Genomic DNA, 18,612 nt, shown 5'->3' with positions numbered 1-18,612 from the left:
TTTTGTGTAATTTTCAGTGTTTAACTGTTTGGTTCTTTTGTGAATGTTGGGTCTTTGGACTGCAAATAAATTATTATTATGGTAGATTTCACAGCTGCCAGAACTTTAGCTGGTTGTTGGTCTTCATTACAATTCGAGCCTCACCCAGAGGCCTAGGAAGTTGTAAGGTATCGGCGTAGTATTCGTGCGGATCCCACAGGGTTGCCTTCTGAATTTGACCAATGTTAATTGTGTCAATTCAAAGATGTTTCAAGTGCTGCCCTAGTGTTTTCGGGATGGCGCCCAGCGTGCCGATTACCACTGGGATGACATCAGCTGGTTTGTGCCATAGATGCTGAAGCTTGATTTTCAAATCGTGATATCTAGTGACCTTCTTGTGTTCTTTTTCAATGACCCTGCTGTCACAGGGGACTGCTATGTCGATGATGCTCACTTTCTTGTCCTCGATCACGGTGATGTCTGGTGTATTGTGTTTCAACACTTTATCCGTTTGGATTCGAAAGTGCCACAGGATCTTGACCTTCTCATTTTCCATTACTTTCTCTGGACAATGTTCCCACCAGTTTTTTTATTATTATTATTATTATTATTATTATTATTATTATTATTATTATTATAGATTTCACAACTGCCAGATTTTTATCTGGTTGTGGGCCTTCATTACAATTCGAGTCTCACCCAGAGGCCTAGGAAGTTGTAATGTGTCGGTGTAGTTTTCGTGCGGATCCCAACAGGGCTGCCTTCTGAATTTGACAGAAGTTAATTTTGTCAATTCAAAGATGTTTCAAGTGCTGCCCTACTGCTTTGGGATGGCGCCCAGTGTGCCGATTACCACTGGGACGACCTCAGCTGGTTTGTGCCATAGATGCTGAAGCTCAATTTTTAAATCGCGGTATCTAGTGACCTTCTCGTGTTCTTTTTCAATGACCCTACCGGGGACTGCTATGTCGATGATGGTCACTTTCTTGTCCTCGATCACGGTGATGTCTGGTGTATTGTGTTTCAACACTTTGTCCGTTCGGATTCGAAAGTCCCACAGGATCTTGACCTTCTCATTTTTCATTACTTTCTCTGGACAATGTTCCCACCAGTTCTTAGCTGTTCTTATGTTGTAATTCTTGCATAAATTCCAGTGGATCATCTTGGCCACTGAGTTGTGTCTCTGTTTGTACTCAGTCTGGGCAATCTTTTTGCAGCAGCTGAGGACATGATCTACAGTTTCATCAGCTTTTTTGCACAATCTGCATTTTGCATCATCTGAGGATTTTTCGATTTTGGCCTTGATCGAATTTGTTCTGATGGCTTGCTCTTGGGCGGCTAAAATCAGGGATTCAGTTTCCTTTTTCAGAGTTCCAGTTGTTAAACACAGCCAGGTCTTTTCGTTATCCACCTTTTCTTTGATTTTCTCCAGAAATTGGCCGTGCAGTGCTTTGTTGTGCCAGTTTTCAGTCCTCATTTTAATCACATTTTTCTGTATTCTTGTTTGGTTTTCTGGGTTTGCAGCAAATGTCTGTTCTTCACTTCAATCAATGCCTGTTCTTGACTTTCCTTCACATAATCGGCCAGTGCATGCTTCTCCTCTTCCACTGTTTGCTGTACTTGCAGTAAGCCCCTGCCTCCAGATATCCGGGGAAGGTATAATCTATCAGTATCACTGCGTGGGTGTAAGACATGGTGCATTGTCATAAGCTTCTGAGTTTTTCTATCCAATGCTTCCAACTCAGCCTGTGTCAAGTTGATGTTTCCCGCAGTGTACCTGATGATGGGTATGGCCTAGGTGTTGATGGCCTTGATGGTATTCCCACCATTTAATTTAGATTTCAAAATTTTCCTGACCCTCTGGGTGTACTCTCTGCTGACAACAGTCTTCACTTGCCCATGCTTGATGTTATCCAGCTGCAAAATGCCCAGGTATTTATAAGCTGCCTCTTGGTTGCACTTGATGAGTTGGCCATCACCAATGTTAATTGTGTCAATTCGAAGATGTTTCAAGTGCTGCCCTAGTGTTTTCGGGATGGCGCCCAGCATGCCGATTACCACTGGGACGACCTCAGCTGGTTTGTGCCGTAGATGCTGAAGCTCGATTTTCAAATCGTGGTATCTAGTGACCTTCTTGTGTTCTTTTTCAATGACCCTGCTGTCACCGGGGACTGCTATATCGATGATGGTCACTTTCTTGTCCTCGATCATGGTGATGTCTGGTGTATTGTGTTTCAACACTTTGTCCATTTGGATGCGAAAGTCCCACAGGATCTTGACCTTCTCATTTTCCATTACTTTCTTTGGACAATGTTCCCACCAGTTGATTATTATTATTATTATTATTATTATTATTATTATTATTATTATTATTATTATTATTATTATTATTATTATTATTATTTTACTTTACTTATGCCCTGCCTTGGTCCCCAATGAAGATTTTAAGTAGCTACATTATTCTGTACTCTTCCATTTTATTTGCACCAATATTCCATATATTCAAACAGGAAGACAGAAAACAAACACTACCTGATAAGTGACCAAACTAATATAATTCCGTATAGACTGAATCAAAATAACTATGACAGTCTCAGCCTAGGCAAAGGCGGAAGGCCCTACTTGTGTGGTCACAATATTGGTTTTTCATTTTTAATATCTATTGTTTGTTCAGCAAGTTGGTTTTTTACATTAAAATTTTAATTAAATATCTAAGATGTTCAGCAAAAAGGCAAGTAACCCAGAAATCACACAACACCCCCCAAAGGTAAGTATCTAAATATTCTAAATAAATAAAACCCCAGTTACACCTAGAAAAAGTCCAGAACCCCTACAGACTGCATGCCTCTTGTTCCCTTAAGATTCGAGTTCAGTGGCACCTTAAGAGTTCAACATGATCTTGGGGGTGTAAGCTTTGAGAATCAAAGCTCTCTTTGTCAGATACAAGCTGGAATGGAGATTTCTGAGCCCTTAGTTCTCAATCAGAAAACGGGAGAGGTGTTGAAAAGAAGGAACTCAGGATGCAGAGGTATAATGGACATTGCAAATCCCTTCTGACTGAGACCTAAAGACTCAGAGATATCAGTTTCTTCTTGTATCTGATGAAAGGAACTTTAACTCTTAAAAGCTTATGCCCTGAAACAGTAGGGCGCTACTGAATTCAAATCTACTGTGGACCACCAATATGGCTACCCTTTGAAACTTGCTCCCTATAATTCCAGCATGACTATACTTGCTCAAAGTACAAACCTTTGAAGGCAGAGATCTTTTGCTGTACCTTCCCCACATCTGGAAATATTATTGGATGTTAACTGTCCGTTTATTTACAGTAATTCCAAATTTCCAAGAATGTTCTAATTTAAGTTTTGCAGTTCACAGAATTCTCCTGCAAGGCTACCATCAAAAGAATGATGCTGTGCAGAGGAATTAAAAAAAGATATATCTCCTTTGGTTGGATAGACAATCTCATGCACAGAATTTGTTAATGTAATTCAAGTTCAGTTAGGCAAGAAATACATAAGAGCGCATGAACCAATAAAGCCCCTTTCTCCAGTGCCTCCTTCCCTCCTTTTAGGCACCTTGTCAGTTTTGTCCTCTGGGCAGCTAGGTGAGCTCTCCTGGTCACCTTCATCACAGGCGCTTGCAAATGGACTAGATTTGTAAGCTGTCAGAGTGAGATCTATTCTTGATGAAGCCCTTCAACCAGGTCCTGGTCCAGAAAGGAAGGCTTGAACCTAACTCTGCCCTCAAACCTTCGTGCCCTCACAACCAGGTGGTTTTTCAATAGACTTTTGGAAAATCAGCACTGCTCAGTTTCCAAACAAGTTTGGTCAGGGTTCTCTCGGAGACTCAGCGCCGGCAGGACAGGGGAGAGAAAGAGAGAGGCGGGAGGGGGCATGCCAGTGATGCCCCCTTTGCCCTCTTGGAAGGGCATCGCTGCCCCAAGTGGGCTTCCTCGCCCGGGGCGAGCGGACAGGAGGGAGGTCGGGGGAGGCTCCGAGGGGGGCGGGTGTCTGGGGAGCGGCGAGTCCTCCCTGGCGGCGGCTGCTGGAAGCGGCTGGGGGGGCGGATTGCGGGGCCGCCTCCGGCCAATGATCTGCAGGGCCGCCGTCAGCTGGCAGGCATTTAAATGGGAGCCAGTGGGCGACGCTCTCAGTGCCGAGGCGGGAGTCCTCCGCTTCTCTCCCGATGGGCTCCTGGCGCAGCCGCTGCGCGCACTGAAGCGCCCCGGTCGGGCGGGGAAGCCGCGGAGCAGCGATCGCCGCCCCAGCAGCAGGTGAGAGAGGGCGGGATCGGGACCGCGCGCCGGCGGTTTGGACCTTCAGTGTCAATCCCTCGGCTTTACTTGGGAGTAGGGCCAATAAGTTAATGAGGTTTCCTCCTGCTTGCGAAGGAGGTGGCTTTATTTAAGCCTAAATCCATGCCTCTGTCCTCTGGGCAAGGTTTACTCTGGAATAAACTGAGACCCAGGAGGCGTAAGACATCCCGCAGGAAAGACCCTGGAGTAAACTCTGGGCGTCTATGGAAATCCTGCCCTGCCCTTGATGGTCCAGGCTAGCCAGATCTCTGAAGTTACGCAGGATCGGCCCTGGTTAGTATCTTGCGGGAGACAACCGAGGAATACCAGAGGAAAGCAATGGCAAAACCCACCTCAGTTAGTGTCTCTTGCCTTGAAAACCGTACTGGGTTGCCATAAGTCTGCTGTGGCTTGATGGCACTTTACTCACACTCGCGCAGACGAAAATCCCTTTTGAGATCTATCGCTGCTTCACTGCCACCCTGTTAACCCTTTCCTTGGAGTAAGCCCCATTGAATAGACTGAAATGGCATTCTGAGTAGACCTGATTTGGATTGCGCTCCTCCCGTTACTCAGAGTACAGCCTCAGTCTGAGGAAGCTCACATCTCTGCTCGACTTCCTTACTTTTCCCCGGAATGGTTCTAGCGCCTGCGACTAAACTTGGGCAAGTGTGTTTTCACAAGGGCTATTTAATAGGGTTTCTTTTTTTAAAGTCTGCATCTGAAATCCTACCGTGGATGTTCCATTGGCTGGAACAAACCTTTGAAACGGATTCCTTTCTGCTTTCTGCCCTTCATTAGTAATGTTCTCACTTGACGCGCTCCAGCCTGAAGGAGCTGGCCCGCCTTGAGAAAACATCCTCCGCTTGCGAGTCGTGCGTGAAAACGATCCGAGGCAGGTTTACAAGGAGCGGGGCTCGCTCTCGGCTCCTGGCGCAGTGGAGGAGATTGTGCGGGGCTTGCTTCCGAGCAGGCATGCCGAGAGTGGGGGAGCTGCACGAGTCCTCTGCCGCTCTGTAGCCCTGCGGTGGCCAGAATGGGGCTTCCACTGAAAACTGCGCTCCTGATCCTGCTCCGCATTATAGCCTCACAAGCAGCGGCAGAGCCAGAGGTGTTTTTTGCTGCTCGTGAGTGGGGGAAAGGGGGCTACTTCGGTGTAGTAGTAGGTCCAGCGTGGACTTGTTTCTTGGAAGGGCCAATTAGGAAGCTTTTTTGACAGAGGACCGACCACGACCGTGGCAACCTCCCCCCCTCCCCGCCCGCACTGAATTTAAACCTCGTGAGTTGCAGCCCAGCGCCCCGGCCTCCCCACTCAGCCCACCCGGCAGCACCTCCCAGGCTCAAGGCGGCTGAGCTGGAGGGGAGCTCTGATCCAAGGCCTGCCGCACCCCGACCGGGGATTCCCGCTCTCTTGCGGGGCCGCCACGGCAGGGCGACCCGCGAGCTTCCTCCGCGGCACCTCCGGGCTTTCTCACGGGCACCCTCCGCAGGCATCTGCCGGGCGCCCCAGATACAGACAAGCCTCTCCGAGGTGGGGGGTCCGAAGAGGAGCCCTCCGTTTGTGCAGTTCGGGGGGCGGCAGGAGAGGCAGCGGGCCGCGGAGCAGCAAGACGCGCTGCTCGGGCAGCTTCTCCCGCGGAGCAAGCCTTGCGGTGGGGGTCCCCCTGCCTTGTCGTGTCGCTTTGTGAACGCTGCTAATGGAGGCCTCGATTGCCAGAAAGGGAGACGTTAATTTCTCCAAAATTAGTTTATTGATGAGGCGGATTGAAGAGAACCGGTTGTACGCTGGAAATGAGAGACCCCCGCAGTTTGTAGGGCACTCCTCCTATTCTTTCCTATGGTTCTTTAGAGGTTTCCAGACAACTTAGGTGTGAAATGCTGGCCTCGCACAGCTAATGAAGTCGTAATTCACATTTTTCCAAAACCCTTTTTTGATCCAGCGTTTTGTTGTTGCCGTTTATCTCGAAGGTGCCTGTAGCCTTTAAAGAGTCAAAGCAGGCTGAAAAGACCCCTTATGAAAGAAGGCACCCTAATTTCCCTTCCCAGGGTATATTAGTCAGCTCAGCCTTTGGGCCTCCGCTTGAAGGAATGTGGAATAATTACTGCAGCTGGATTGACCAAAAACCAGACAGAGCCTGGATGGAATTGTTTCACTTTTCTACTTATGCCTGGTGATAAATGGAAGAACGGGGCATCCTGAGTACTTTCTCATCATGGGGAAAGGCTTGTGTCATTTATTCATGGCTTCTGATATAGCACAGTGGCAATCCAGCTTCCACATGGCTAGCTTAGTTTCCTGGTCTCCTGGAAGCAGCCAATGTATATAGACTGTTCTGTGCTTCTGTGAGGAAGGGCAGATAAAACTGCTGTTGATAGCGGTGCCAGGGAAGGTACACTCTTGTGTGAATGTCACTAAAGTTGACGGGCCTTCCTCCTCCACATCAACAGTGGACTGTAATCTGGAGGACCCAGCTTGTTTCCCTGCTACTCCCCATGAAGTCTGCGGGGTGACGTTGGGTCAGTCACAGTTCTCTCAGAACTCTCTCAGCCCCACCTACTCACAAGGTAGGGGAAGGGAAGGTGTTGTAAAGGGGAGAGAAAAGCAGGGTATAAAAACCAACTCCTCTTCAAAACTGTGAGGATCCTCTACCTGTAGGTAGTTAACAACTACTGTGCTGGACTGTACACTTCTGTAGACCCAAATCTGCTTCTTTTAGACTACCTTTTTTGCCTCCCCCCGCCCTGTATCCTAATATCTGTAATCTTTAAGTCCCTGAAAAGTCTATTATGAAGACTAAAATGACAATCACGTTTATAGCCCAGCGTAATATGATACACCAGGAAAGTGAACCCTTTGGGTGAACATGGATTTTTCTGAATGATGTACATCTGAGTGGGGGTGGGGGGTAGGAGGTGGGGGAAGAGTTCATGTGGTGATAGAGGACCAGAGTATATTGCTCCCTGGCTATCTTAATGTTTTCTAACTTGAAATAAAGTTCTGTTTCATTCTGAGGTATTGCCAAGGAATCATCTCAGCAAACTAAATGAAAAGGGGTGTGTGTGTGTGTACAGAAGTTTTTCTTAGATATGATGCTTAAATGGGCTTTTTAAAATCTCCCCCTTGAACTAAGTGTGGTGCAATCTGTTAGCACAAGGATTCTTCTCCTGACATATAAAGCCTTCTATCAATAGACTATACACTGGCTTTTGTTGGAAGTTTTATCTGCATTCATACATGAAGCAGTTAGCGTGTTATGAATCCAGTGATCCTGCTTGCCACTTACTCCAGAAGAGTCCCAGTGGCTTTCTGTAACAGACTTAAAAAAAGGAAATGTTGAGTTTCTACATTTACCTGCTGGTGTACATCACTTCTATACAGAATCCTGGGGAGTGAAAATACTTGCGTAGCAGAGGTTGTGTAACCATGGAGGCTGTTCCTGTGGACCTTGTTCATCTTTATTTTAAACATATGCTTGGAAGTGAATTAGCCAATGATTGGAGGGTCACTTGCTTTTGCATTGATTGATACCTTTAGCATACTTTTCCAGTGTAGCAATTATACTGAAATGAGTGGCATTTAGGGGAGGGATTTCCTTAGGGAAGGTATATATGAGAGAACTGCTGCTAATAAGATTCTGTTGCCCAAATGAAAGTGTGATATTTTTATTTTTACAAAAAGGCCCATATTACATGAGGAAGGAAATGGCAAAGCAAACTAACTAGTCTGCCACTGCATTAATGTAGTTTGCAACCAGAAATGCAAATTTGGTTCTGGCAAATATTAGTGGTCAGTTCTGGGATGTCATAATAAAAAGGTTTTCTTGGGACCATGAATAGCATCATGCATATCACCTCTAAATTATCAGGTGGAAAGGGACACTGAAGCCACAGAGCCTTGCCTGAAAGAATGCCCTCATCTTGAAGACTGTTTCCATCTGCAATGCACAAATGTTAGATTTTTAGACTCTTAGAGCAATGGATTGGTGTTTTGTTGTATTTCCACATATTTGGCCATTGCTGGTTATACACAAAGCTGCCACAAAACAGACCTGTTCAGACAAACACTGAACGTGGCTTTCTCTACAACGAGACTTACAGTGCCACCCTAAGCACAGAGATGCACGCTTCTAAGCCATTTAATTTCAACAAAAGCAACCTGAGTTCTGAAAACTTGTACTTGGAAATAAAGCTGATTCTTATGACATAGTTATTAGATCGATGCAGATGGATTTTTGTTTAGCCAGAACTATTTGTGTGGAAGGAATCTGGAATCCAGTTTGTAAAGGCAGGGCAAAGTTGTAGTGGTAAACAAAATCCATGACGGTGCAGCTGCTTTGTTATGTGCATATTCAGCCAAGAATGGGAAATGATTTGTGTGTGCTGATTCAAAGTCCAGTGGGCTTGGAAAAATTATCTATGCAGTACCTTGCGACTCTGTGCTTTGTCAGTTCATAGCTCAGACTATAGATGGCAGAACTATAGTAGAGGGATTAAAGCTTTGCAAATGCCAGAGCAAACACTGATCCTGGTCCAGTTGTGGGTTGACCTGCTACATTTCATTCAAGATGACCAAGTTCACAACAGAAGAAGTCACTCTTGTTTTGTGGTATCCAGAAGAGATTAATTGTACTTGCAGATTTGTGATATGCAGGACTATTTGGTCCTGTCATTCAGAAAGGATAAGCCTTAAAACAGTTTCAGGTTGGCTTGCATAAATTCTGCTCCATCCTCCCTTTTTGCACTGCAAGCTGTTTACTTTTGGCATATGGGAAAAGGATCTAGAGCCAGAAGAGCTGGAGGAGGCCACTGATGCTGCTCAGCTCCTTCTAGATAAATCTCTCTGAGATAAATGGGAAAATGCACTACAAAGGCAGTTCTAATATGCAGGATTGTTACTTTTGCACTAAATTGGTCTTATTGACTTTCCAGTGAATTGCAAGTATGACCACTGAAATTATTTTTTCAGCTTACCACATTTACATCTGAACTGCTGCAGAACTAGTCAGTTTGCAAAGTGAAATGCATGCAAGACTTGGGATGCTCCATTATCTGTACAATATATTGTCGAAGGCTCTCATGGCTGGAATCACTGGAATGTTGTGGGGTTTCCAGGCTTTATTGCCGTGTTCCAGTAGGATTTTCTCCTGATGTTTCGTCAGAAGAAAATGCTACTGGAACACAGCCATTCAGCCCGGAAACTCCACAACACTCTATCTATACAATACTGTTGGCGAGTAAATCATTAGCCTACTTCTGTACACACTTGGGTGCACTTAAATGTATGAATTGCGCAGAGCAAGGTTGCTTACTTTCAGCTTTTTAGAAACCCTATGCCTAGACTAGACAAAGCATAGGCAAGATAATTTCAAACCTGTGGCTGAACAATCTGTGTCTTCCCCCTTAATTTTTAACATGGCCTTATCTGTGGATTCTGAAATTTGACAATTGGAACCATGAACAGACAAGATAGATACAAACTTGAGAAAATCCCCAGGTGTTCAACCTAAAATTTTAAAAAACCTGAATTTTTTTTAAAAGACCCAAACATTGGTGGGAGATTGAATCCTTTCAAAATAGCAAAGCACTATCCGTAGATTTAAGAAAGAATGCCCTCAATTGCTAGGTAACTACCACATTGCCAGCTTCCAAGCCTTGGTTTGGGTCAGTAAAAGGCAGGGGGAAAGGTCAGCATCTTTCTAGACTTTGTTTGAGCTCTGAGGGAAGACTCATCATGACCAGGTACAGCAGCAATCACTGGAAGAATCAGCTTCTCACTATTATTCAACAGCAGTCACTGCACAAAAGCTAATGTGGTGTAGAGGTCAGAGTTTCAGATTAAGATCTGGAAACCCAGGATCCCAGCCTGAACTAGGAGAGAAGAGCAGTATAAGCTATTTTGGGTTCCTATTGGATATATGGGTTGGATATAAATGAAATAAATAACAAATGTAGCTGAAGATGGGGAACCAAGGTAGGTTGGATGGTGGGTCGGTTGGTGGAAAAGAGGAAAGGAAGCAAGTAAAGGTATGATGACTGCCATGAAAAAAGAAAAAGAGCAAACAACATGAGGAGAGGTGTTCAGGAAATAGGGCTACCCTCTACTAGTCTTTGCAGGTTCCCCACTGCACAAGTGGGCCTGCTCAGCCCAGTGATGAGAGCTGTGAAGACCTCTCCCAGGGAGAGGCTGTTGAGTAAGGGAAGGAGGGAAAGCTGAACAGGGAATTAAATAAAGGTAGGTGGGTGACAAGTTATCAGGGAAAAGGAATAAGCCGTAGGGGTTTTCAGGATGGGAAAGAGGAAATATTGTGAGCAGGGAAAATAAAATGCCCCTGCAAGTCCTTGTGGTTCCGCTGTTTGTTTTTTTTCTGTTAGCTGAATGCAGAGAAGCGACTCAAATGCAACAACACTGCACACAGGATTTCTGGATTCAAGCAAACAACAACACTTTTTAAATACTGGAAATAGAATGCTAGTCTTTCTAGGACATCTCTCTGCGATTCCTACCAGAAACGTGAACATTTACTTTCTGTTGTAATAGCAATATTGAGGTACAGTTGGGGGCAGGAAGGAATTGTGTGGAGAGAGGATGCCAAGGAAAATTCCTGACTGAGATTGTCTTCTCTAGGATATTACGGATATTTATGGGCAGGTAAATCCCCCCTCCATGCCCCTATTTTGTTTTCAACTCGACATTCCAAGGGTAATGACTGTGCATAATCCTTATCTCAAACTTTTTGGTGTGGGATGGTTTAATGTGCATAAAAATATTAGTTTGTATATCTAAAGTGTCTGTGAAGTTTGCAGAAATCCCACTCATTTGTAAAGTGGTCCTTGCATTGCCTCTGTACTAAATAGTTGGCTATTCAGTTTAATATTAGAGGGAACAAGTAGGGAGGGGGCACGAGGTAACATGAAGTGTAAATACAGAACTGAAGAATCCTTCTCCATCCTGTCCAAGATTCTGTCCATTCTTGGTAGTTCAGCAGACTTTCAACAACTCTTGCAGTTTCATGCCTCTGAACAAATGCTCAGTCCTCATCAGACTGTTTTGATTTTTTACATGGGTGTATACTGGGAAGTTCATAAAAATGTGTAACTCCCCCACTATATTGTTTTTAGCTGGTTAGGTTTTACTAATTTTAGTCATTTCTTAGTCATGACAAGCTGTAGTTTACTTAGCTGGTATGTAACTCCATCTCTGCCAACATGGTATGGGATGTGTTTGCATTTTTATAGTGGAATGGTTGGACTAGGTTTTGGGAGTCCTAGACTCCAATCCCTGTTTTTCCTTGAAGTTAGCTGGTGGCCTTGGGCCAGTATCAGCCTAGGCTACTTCACAGGATTGTTGTATAAAGGAAAGGAAGAACCAATCACACCACTCTGAGGTCCTTGAAGGAAGGATAGAATAAACAGCTTCAGTAAGGAGGGAACAGTGAAATGACCTTGTTCATATGGCATGGGAAATATCTTCCATGAGCATCTTGCACTCAAAGTTCATAGTTTCTTGCTTTTGGTATTTGACTTAAGTAATAACAAATCCAAAGCTAAAAACCTAATAAGAGTTTCCTAAAATTGGTATGGTGTATCAGGAAAAAGTCCTGCGCTGGGATACCTCTGTTTTTTTCAGACTTCTGGCACATGAAACATTTCTCCCTGAATTGAAATTGGCAACGTACTTCCTCTTAATCTCAGGATGATTTACAGTATGAAGGAGAAGGTCTCACTCTTAGGGAAAGACCCACTCTGTATTCTGTACAAGTCATTCACTAGACTGAGGGAGGGGGGAATGCAAGTCCAAAAGACTTATCCAGAAGTGTAAGAGATAGACTCCTGAGGGTGGGTAAACTCTACTTATCAAGTTGCCTGCCATAATTAAAACTCATAGAGATCATGTCACTTATAGGTACTCGTTGTGTGAGGTTTCATGAAATCTTCCAATATCTATAGTAAAAGCCATAGAGGTATAAGGACTTTCTAGAGCATCATACGGCATAGTTTCATTTAGTCTGTGCTCCCCTTCGACGCTGCTGACCCCAAAAGACTCTTGCCTGACCACTCCATGGGTAGGGTTTCCCAACCCAGGGTTGGGAAATTTCTAGAGATTTGGGAAGTGGAACCTTGGAGTAGCAGGAGTTTGGGGAGGGACTCCATCAGGATATGATGTCATTGATAAAATAATCTTTTCTTTTCTTTTTTCTTGCTATTGGAATTGTAAATGTTGGAGGTGGAATTTTTTTGTGGGGGTAGAATGGTGGCTGAGAAATAAGAAGCACCTTACACACTTTTGAAAGCATTGTGCACATGTACATAAATATTCTTTATTAGAATAGTAATTTACTATTTTTTAGCATTGATACTTTCAATGGCTTTATAAGAAAATACACGCATTACCTTCCCACTGCTCTTACAATACCCCAGGTATTCCATCAATTTTATTGTCCTTGTGTTGTTTACCTAAGGCTATCTTGTGAACTTGTGATAGATTCAATTGATAATTTTTTGATCAGTTTGTTATACACTATTACGAAACTACATAGTCTGCTTTAGCTTCCTGTGGTAGTCAAACCTATGTTGTCTTTGAGCCTCATATCAATGCTTAACTCTGAAGTGAAAAGTATTGAGTTTCCTGGTGCTATCTGTTGGAGCTCCAATTTTTTATTAAGTTAGAACCATAAAGAGCCAGACTAAACATCAGTTGTTAGACCAAATCACCTTACAGTGCATCTGGAATACGCATACAAGGATTTAGATCTTGAAGAAAGAATAATCAAATTATAAAATGCTTCACTGTTTATTCTAGGAATACTTAGGATGTACCTATTACTTTTCGTGGTTCTTTACAAGCATTTTAGTCTACCTCTGTTCAGTGAATTCCTGTTTAGAAACTTCCAGGATCACAAATAACACTTCCAACATTGTTTTCCAACTACACTGGGTATGCATTCCATTCCATTCCATCTACCCAAGAGACCATTTCTGGGCAACTTTGATCCATTTTGATCTTTTGAGGAAAATAAGTGGAGCTTTAAAAAGATATATATTTTTAAAAAGTCTGAACAAGGAAATCAAATTTAAGAAGAAACTTGTTTATCTAATGATGGTTGCATCCTAAACTGGATGATCTTGGAAATGCACAGGCAGAAATGCTGACCTTTAGGTAATGCTTGTGCCTTCTAGTATTGCTCTGCTATTAGGTATTCCAAAATTTATCTTATGCATCATGTGGAATCTCCAGTTTTAAATTATTATTTTAAATTTGTGTTTTGGACTTTTGCATGTCTTTCATGTCCAATTTAGGCATTTGTCCACAAGATTCATCTAGGCTTGGCATGCCTGTGAGCACCTGTGAAAGCCAATAAGCTTACTAGAAAAATATATATTTTTCCAATACATCTTTATCTAGGAGTTAAGACCACGATAAACACTTACAAATCATTATAAGGAAGTTTGGGTATCATAGTGGTATAGACTAGAGCAATATACAGCTACCTAAGGAGGGGTAGTCATAACATAACACAATTTGCACATAACACAATCAAGTTTTGTGGCTCTTTAAAGAAAAGTAATTTACTGGGGCATATCGTGGGTTTTCATGGGTGTTGACCACAAAAGGTGCAACAAGACTGTGAAAATAAATTTCAGTGAGAAGTAAATATGATGAACTGTTTTGGTTCATTTGTTTCAGATTTGAGTCCATCTATAATGAGGTTGTGAAGTATTGAGTAACCTATTCTAGATAGCAATCCTAGAAAATATGAAGAGTTCTTTCTGAAATAAGATAATTTCTTGCTTGTACATTTGCCAACCTCAAGGTGGCTCCTTGAGGTCTCCTGTTATTACAGTTGCTCTCCAGATGTCCAAGATCAGTGTCCTGAAGAATCTGGCTGCTTTGGGTAGACTCTATGGCATTATACCCTGCTAAGGCCCCTCTCTTCCCCACACCTCCACCTTCCCCAGGCTGCACCCTAAAATCTTCTGGTATTTGGCAACCCTACTTGATAGAGATCAGAACTCTACCACCATAAACTGGAATGAGAATTAAATTACTTTATTGCTGGAGGACCCCAAGCTTGGCTGTTCAGGTTTGATTCTGAATATTTATTAAAACCTTGATATCCTGTTCCTCAGCCAGAATATGAACTGTGATCTAATTAAGTGGGAAAACATGGCACAGGGTGTGTGTATGTGTTTTAAACTGGGTTGCTTCCAACTGATAACATCCCATTCCATATTTTTTAGGATGGCTCACACAGTTTCTACTTTGGGAGTTCTGTTGCTTTTACTTGGTCTCCTGGTTTTTACAACAGAAGGAGGCAAGAGGAACCGTGGGTCACAAGGAGCCATCCCTCCTCCTGACAAAGACCAGCCTAATGATTCAGAACAAATGCAGAAGAAGCTGGGCTCCAGATCCCGGGTCAGGGATCGAGTAAAAAAGCCATCTGCTGAGGAAGTCCTGGAATCAAGCCAGGAGGCACTGCATGTCACAGAGCGCAGGTACTTGAAACGGGACTGGTGCAAAACCCAACCGCTCAAGCAAACCATCCGTGAAGAAGGCTGCAACAGCCAGACCATCATCAACAGATTCTGTTATGGCCAGTGCAATTCATTCTACATCCCAAGGCATATCCACAGAGAGGAAGGCTCTTTCCAGTCCTGTTCCTTTTGCAAGCCGAAGAAATATACTACCATGTTAGTGACACTGAACTGCCCAGAACTTCAACCCCCCAGTAGGAAGAAGAGGATCACACGAGTGAAAGAATGTCGCTGCATATCCATAGACTTAGACTAAAAGATGCCATTATACCTCCTGAAGAACAAGTGCCTGTTAGACTGCCAAGTGGGGACGCAAACAAAAGAGAACCACAGCAAACCAATGTCTGTTATCTGTGTGCAATTATGAATTTATACATCCTACGAAAGCATGCTCTGGAATGACACAACCACTTATGCCTGTAACCCTATTCCTAGGTTGAATAACTCACTAATTCACCATATGACAGGAGTCTTGCACTTTGGTTGGTGGTTTGTTTTCTACCAGAATCGATGCCATTGATTATTTGAAGTCTGTGTTGACAGTGAGGGCATTAATATGTTATGGATATTGAAAATATCTTCTGAAGAAAATGTTAAAGGATGTAGTCATATACAATTTTCAAAAGCTGTTGATTATACTCAATTGCATTATAATGATAAATGGTGCCATTAGAATAGGTAAGTAGGAAGGGTGACTGGAAAACACAGCCATGCTCTGGAGTTATAAGAAAGAAGAATATGAAAAGCTGATATCCAAGAGAGGAGGTAAAGACAGAAGAAAATGCAAAGAAAACTTAATACAGTAAAGAAGAAGCATCATGCTTCATCACTTTATTGATGCTTGTGAATGTATTTAATATAATTTTAACTACAATCTTGCTATATTCTGCAAGACTAGCTGTAATATTTCATTTGGCATTTTGTTTTTTTATTGTGGTTTGTAATGCTTGTCAACAGCTTTGTGGTTTTTTCTGCCTAGTCTTTTTGCTGGTCTGAAAATTCCTGTTTCTGCTGTGCTTTTTAAAAAAAGTTTTGCATGTGTTTTATGCTCTCTAGTGGTTGATTTGATAAAGCAAAAGATTTAATCTAGTTAATTTCCCTGCTGATTTAAGCAGCAGTTTTTTTCTCTTGATTATATCAGGCATGATATCAAATGGACCACTAGAGGGAGCAAAACACATGCAGAACTTTAAAAAACACCAATAAAACAGAATGCAGGAAAGCCCTGTATGTATCAATGTACATCAACTCAAAGTAATTCAGTAAAAGATGATGAAACAAAAAAATATTAAAACAAGAATTATAGGACTTTAAATGCTACAACTGTGTGAACATTACCAACAGGGCGATCTTAGCATTGCCACAGACATGCAGTTTGGAGGGGGAGAAGAGAGAAAGACACTATTTTACCAAGATAAAACCATAGCAAGATGGATTATAAATAATGTAAATAAATAACATAGACTAGAATTTGGAATAAGGTACAGTGATAGTGTGTACAGGGTCCATTACTACCCAAACTTGAATGAAAGTATTGCATGCTGGAATTTTGATAAATACCCCTTGTTAAATTCAAGCCCATGGAAATTATTAGGCGAGCCCGGTAGTGACCCAGAAAAAAAAAATGGCGATAAGAGGGTGACATCTGCCTGAGAAATAATGCTTCTCTTTTTCATACTATTTAAAGAGATCTGCTTACTCCTCTGCCTTCCCTTATTTCATTCAGATAATGTAATATGCTTTAAGTATGGAAAGGACTCTGTCAGGAAGGATGGGCACTAATTTTTATCTCCTCAGCAATGCATTTTACTTGAGCCTTGCATCCAATATGATGTGATTTACAATTGGTTAATTTTATTTCATGTACAACACCCTCTCTGATTAAATCCTGTCATATCCCGTGTTAGGATGCCTTGACTGACTCTCCCGTTTCTCATTGACCAAAACAGTGATCTCTATTATGTTTTCTAAAACTGGAAACCACAACTATGTCCCACTTGCTTAGCAAGTCAACAGTTAGATAACTTCCAACTGCATGGAAATATAGAAGGCCCACGGTGCCTTTCTGCTTTCTATGTGGGTGGAGCCTACTAACAATTCATGCAGTCACATGCAGTACTTCTGAGAGGCAATCCCTGAATCAGTGGTAGACCAGCTTTACCCTGGGACCCATGCAAGGAAAGGGAAGGAGAGTACAGGCATGCTACTTATTTTTTGTTCTTGAAAATTAATTTTGTTAGAACACAGAAAGTGCCAAAAATATGTCTGGCATATTAAGCATTGAGGCCACTCCTGTTTAGTAGCCACACATGTCAAAGTGAAATAACTGCCTTTCCAGTTGTTCTCTTTTCTGTGCTATGGCTCCAGTCTTGTTCTAGCCATGCCCAACATTCAGGGGTCTTGGATGAGTATGCACATTTCTGTATACAGGAAATCTTCCTCTGGTCATCTTGTGTGAAAACTGTCTTCTTTGTGCAGATCTTTTTTGCTTGATTGGAGTGAAGGGCTTTACTGCAAGATTCTCCCCTTTGTCGATGCCAGCAGGAGATTGCAAGGTTTCCCTTTCTTGTTAATATCCCCCACTGATTCACTTTAACTAAATGTTTTCAGGCCTCATTTCTTTGCAGATTATTTTTAAAAACACGATTTCTGAGTCACAGGAGATAATTTCCACTGTGTGGAATGTGAATAGTTAAGCAGAATATTTAATGGTATTTCCATTTGCATATTGTCAGAGGGGTTTCCTCTAACTTTTTTCCCAGGACAGATTGAAAACTCTCCTCTCTTTGAAATATTGAGAGGTTTATACTAGTTCTTGCTTCACTTCTTCTATTTGGTATACAGCACACAAAGCAATATAGATGTCAGGCTTTTAAAAATGTAATATTTTATGCAGGATAATACTTTTGAAGCAAGACTTCTACACAACAGGAGGACATTGATTATCTATGCAAAAATAATCAAATAATGCCTTCAGACAAAAAGTATAGATTTTTTAAAATAAAGGCTTTCTTGAATGAGTTTAAGAGCAAAAAAGAATTTGATTTTAAACCTATGTATTTAAATGCCTGTCTTTTTTTCTTGAAGAAACAAGTTTAAAGCCATTATGAGTTCTTGTAGAGATCCACAATGCAAAAATTGGTTTAAAAAAATAAATGTTTCTTTTGTAACTAAATAGAATTGTCTTCCCATTTTTCTCAACTGGCTGGCTACATATAGCCAGTTTCTCACATACAGCTAAGTAACCCAACATCTTTCAGTTTATCTTCCTCTCAATATTCCTTGAGCCTTCAACTGCAGCCAAAGATGTGAGAAACGAGAGGGCAAAAATGCTGGAATTGGACTAAAAACAAAGCCTTACCTCTACTCCATATATCTGAACTAATCCTTGTGATTTTGGCATCGTGCAAATTCAAGTGACTGTCAGCCTGTCTGATCCCATGAAACTCTACTAGGTGGCTTGAGCTTGTGTAGTAATTAAAGTGTTGGACTAGGACCTAGGGAACCCGGGTTCAAATCCCCATTAATACCATGGAAATTTTCTGGGCGACCTTGGTCAGTTGCATACTCTCAGCTTCAACCCTGACTACCAGTAGTACCTGGATGGGAGACCTTCAAGGAATACCACAGTCATGACATGGAGGTAGGCAATGACAAACCACCTTTGAATGTTTCTTGCCTTGAAAACCTTACAGGGCCACCATAAGTCACTATAAATGTGACAGCAGTATATATATGAGAACAGGAAAGTCATCAAGAATGTATTCTTTTATTTCAAACTCCTAAAATCCAAGATTGCCTCA

General features: G+C 42.4%; 1 protein-coding gene across 1 annotated transcript; it reads left to right on the top strand.

Moving 5' to 3' along the window:
• The first annotated feature begins 4,127 nt into the window (after positions 1–4,127).
• Positions 4,128–17,984, top strand: GREM1 (gremlin 1, DAN family BMP antagonist). Its single transcript, XM_048487115.1, has 2 exons — positions 4,128–4,255; positions 14,516–17,984. Exon 2 carries the CDS (start codon positions 14,517–14,519, stop codon positions 15,063–15,065), a length of 549 nt encoding a protein of 182 aa, XP_048343072.1. The 5' UTR covers positions 4,128–4,255; position 14,516; the 3' UTR covers positions 15,066–17,984.
• The last annotated feature ends 628 nt before the right edge of the window (positions 17,985–18,612 follow it).

This window comes from Sphaerodactylus townsendi, linkage group LG02 (genome assembly GCF_021028975.2).
Source record: "Sphaerodactylus townsendi isolate TG3544 linkage group LG02, MPM_Stown_v2.3, whole genome shotgun sequence".
NCBI lineage: Eukaryota > Metazoa > Chordata > Lepidosauria > Squamata > Sphaerodactylidae > Sphaerodactylus > Sphaerodactylus townsendi.
Note: the sequence above shows the minus strand (reverse complement) of the source record. Positions and strands in the feature narration are given on the sequence as shown.

What these genes read in the sequence shown, in the direction of transcription:
- GREM1 (XM_048487115.1), top strand. Translation starts at nt 14,517, where the DNA reads ATGGCTCACACAGTTTCTACTTTGGGAGTTCTGTTGCTTTTACTTGGT.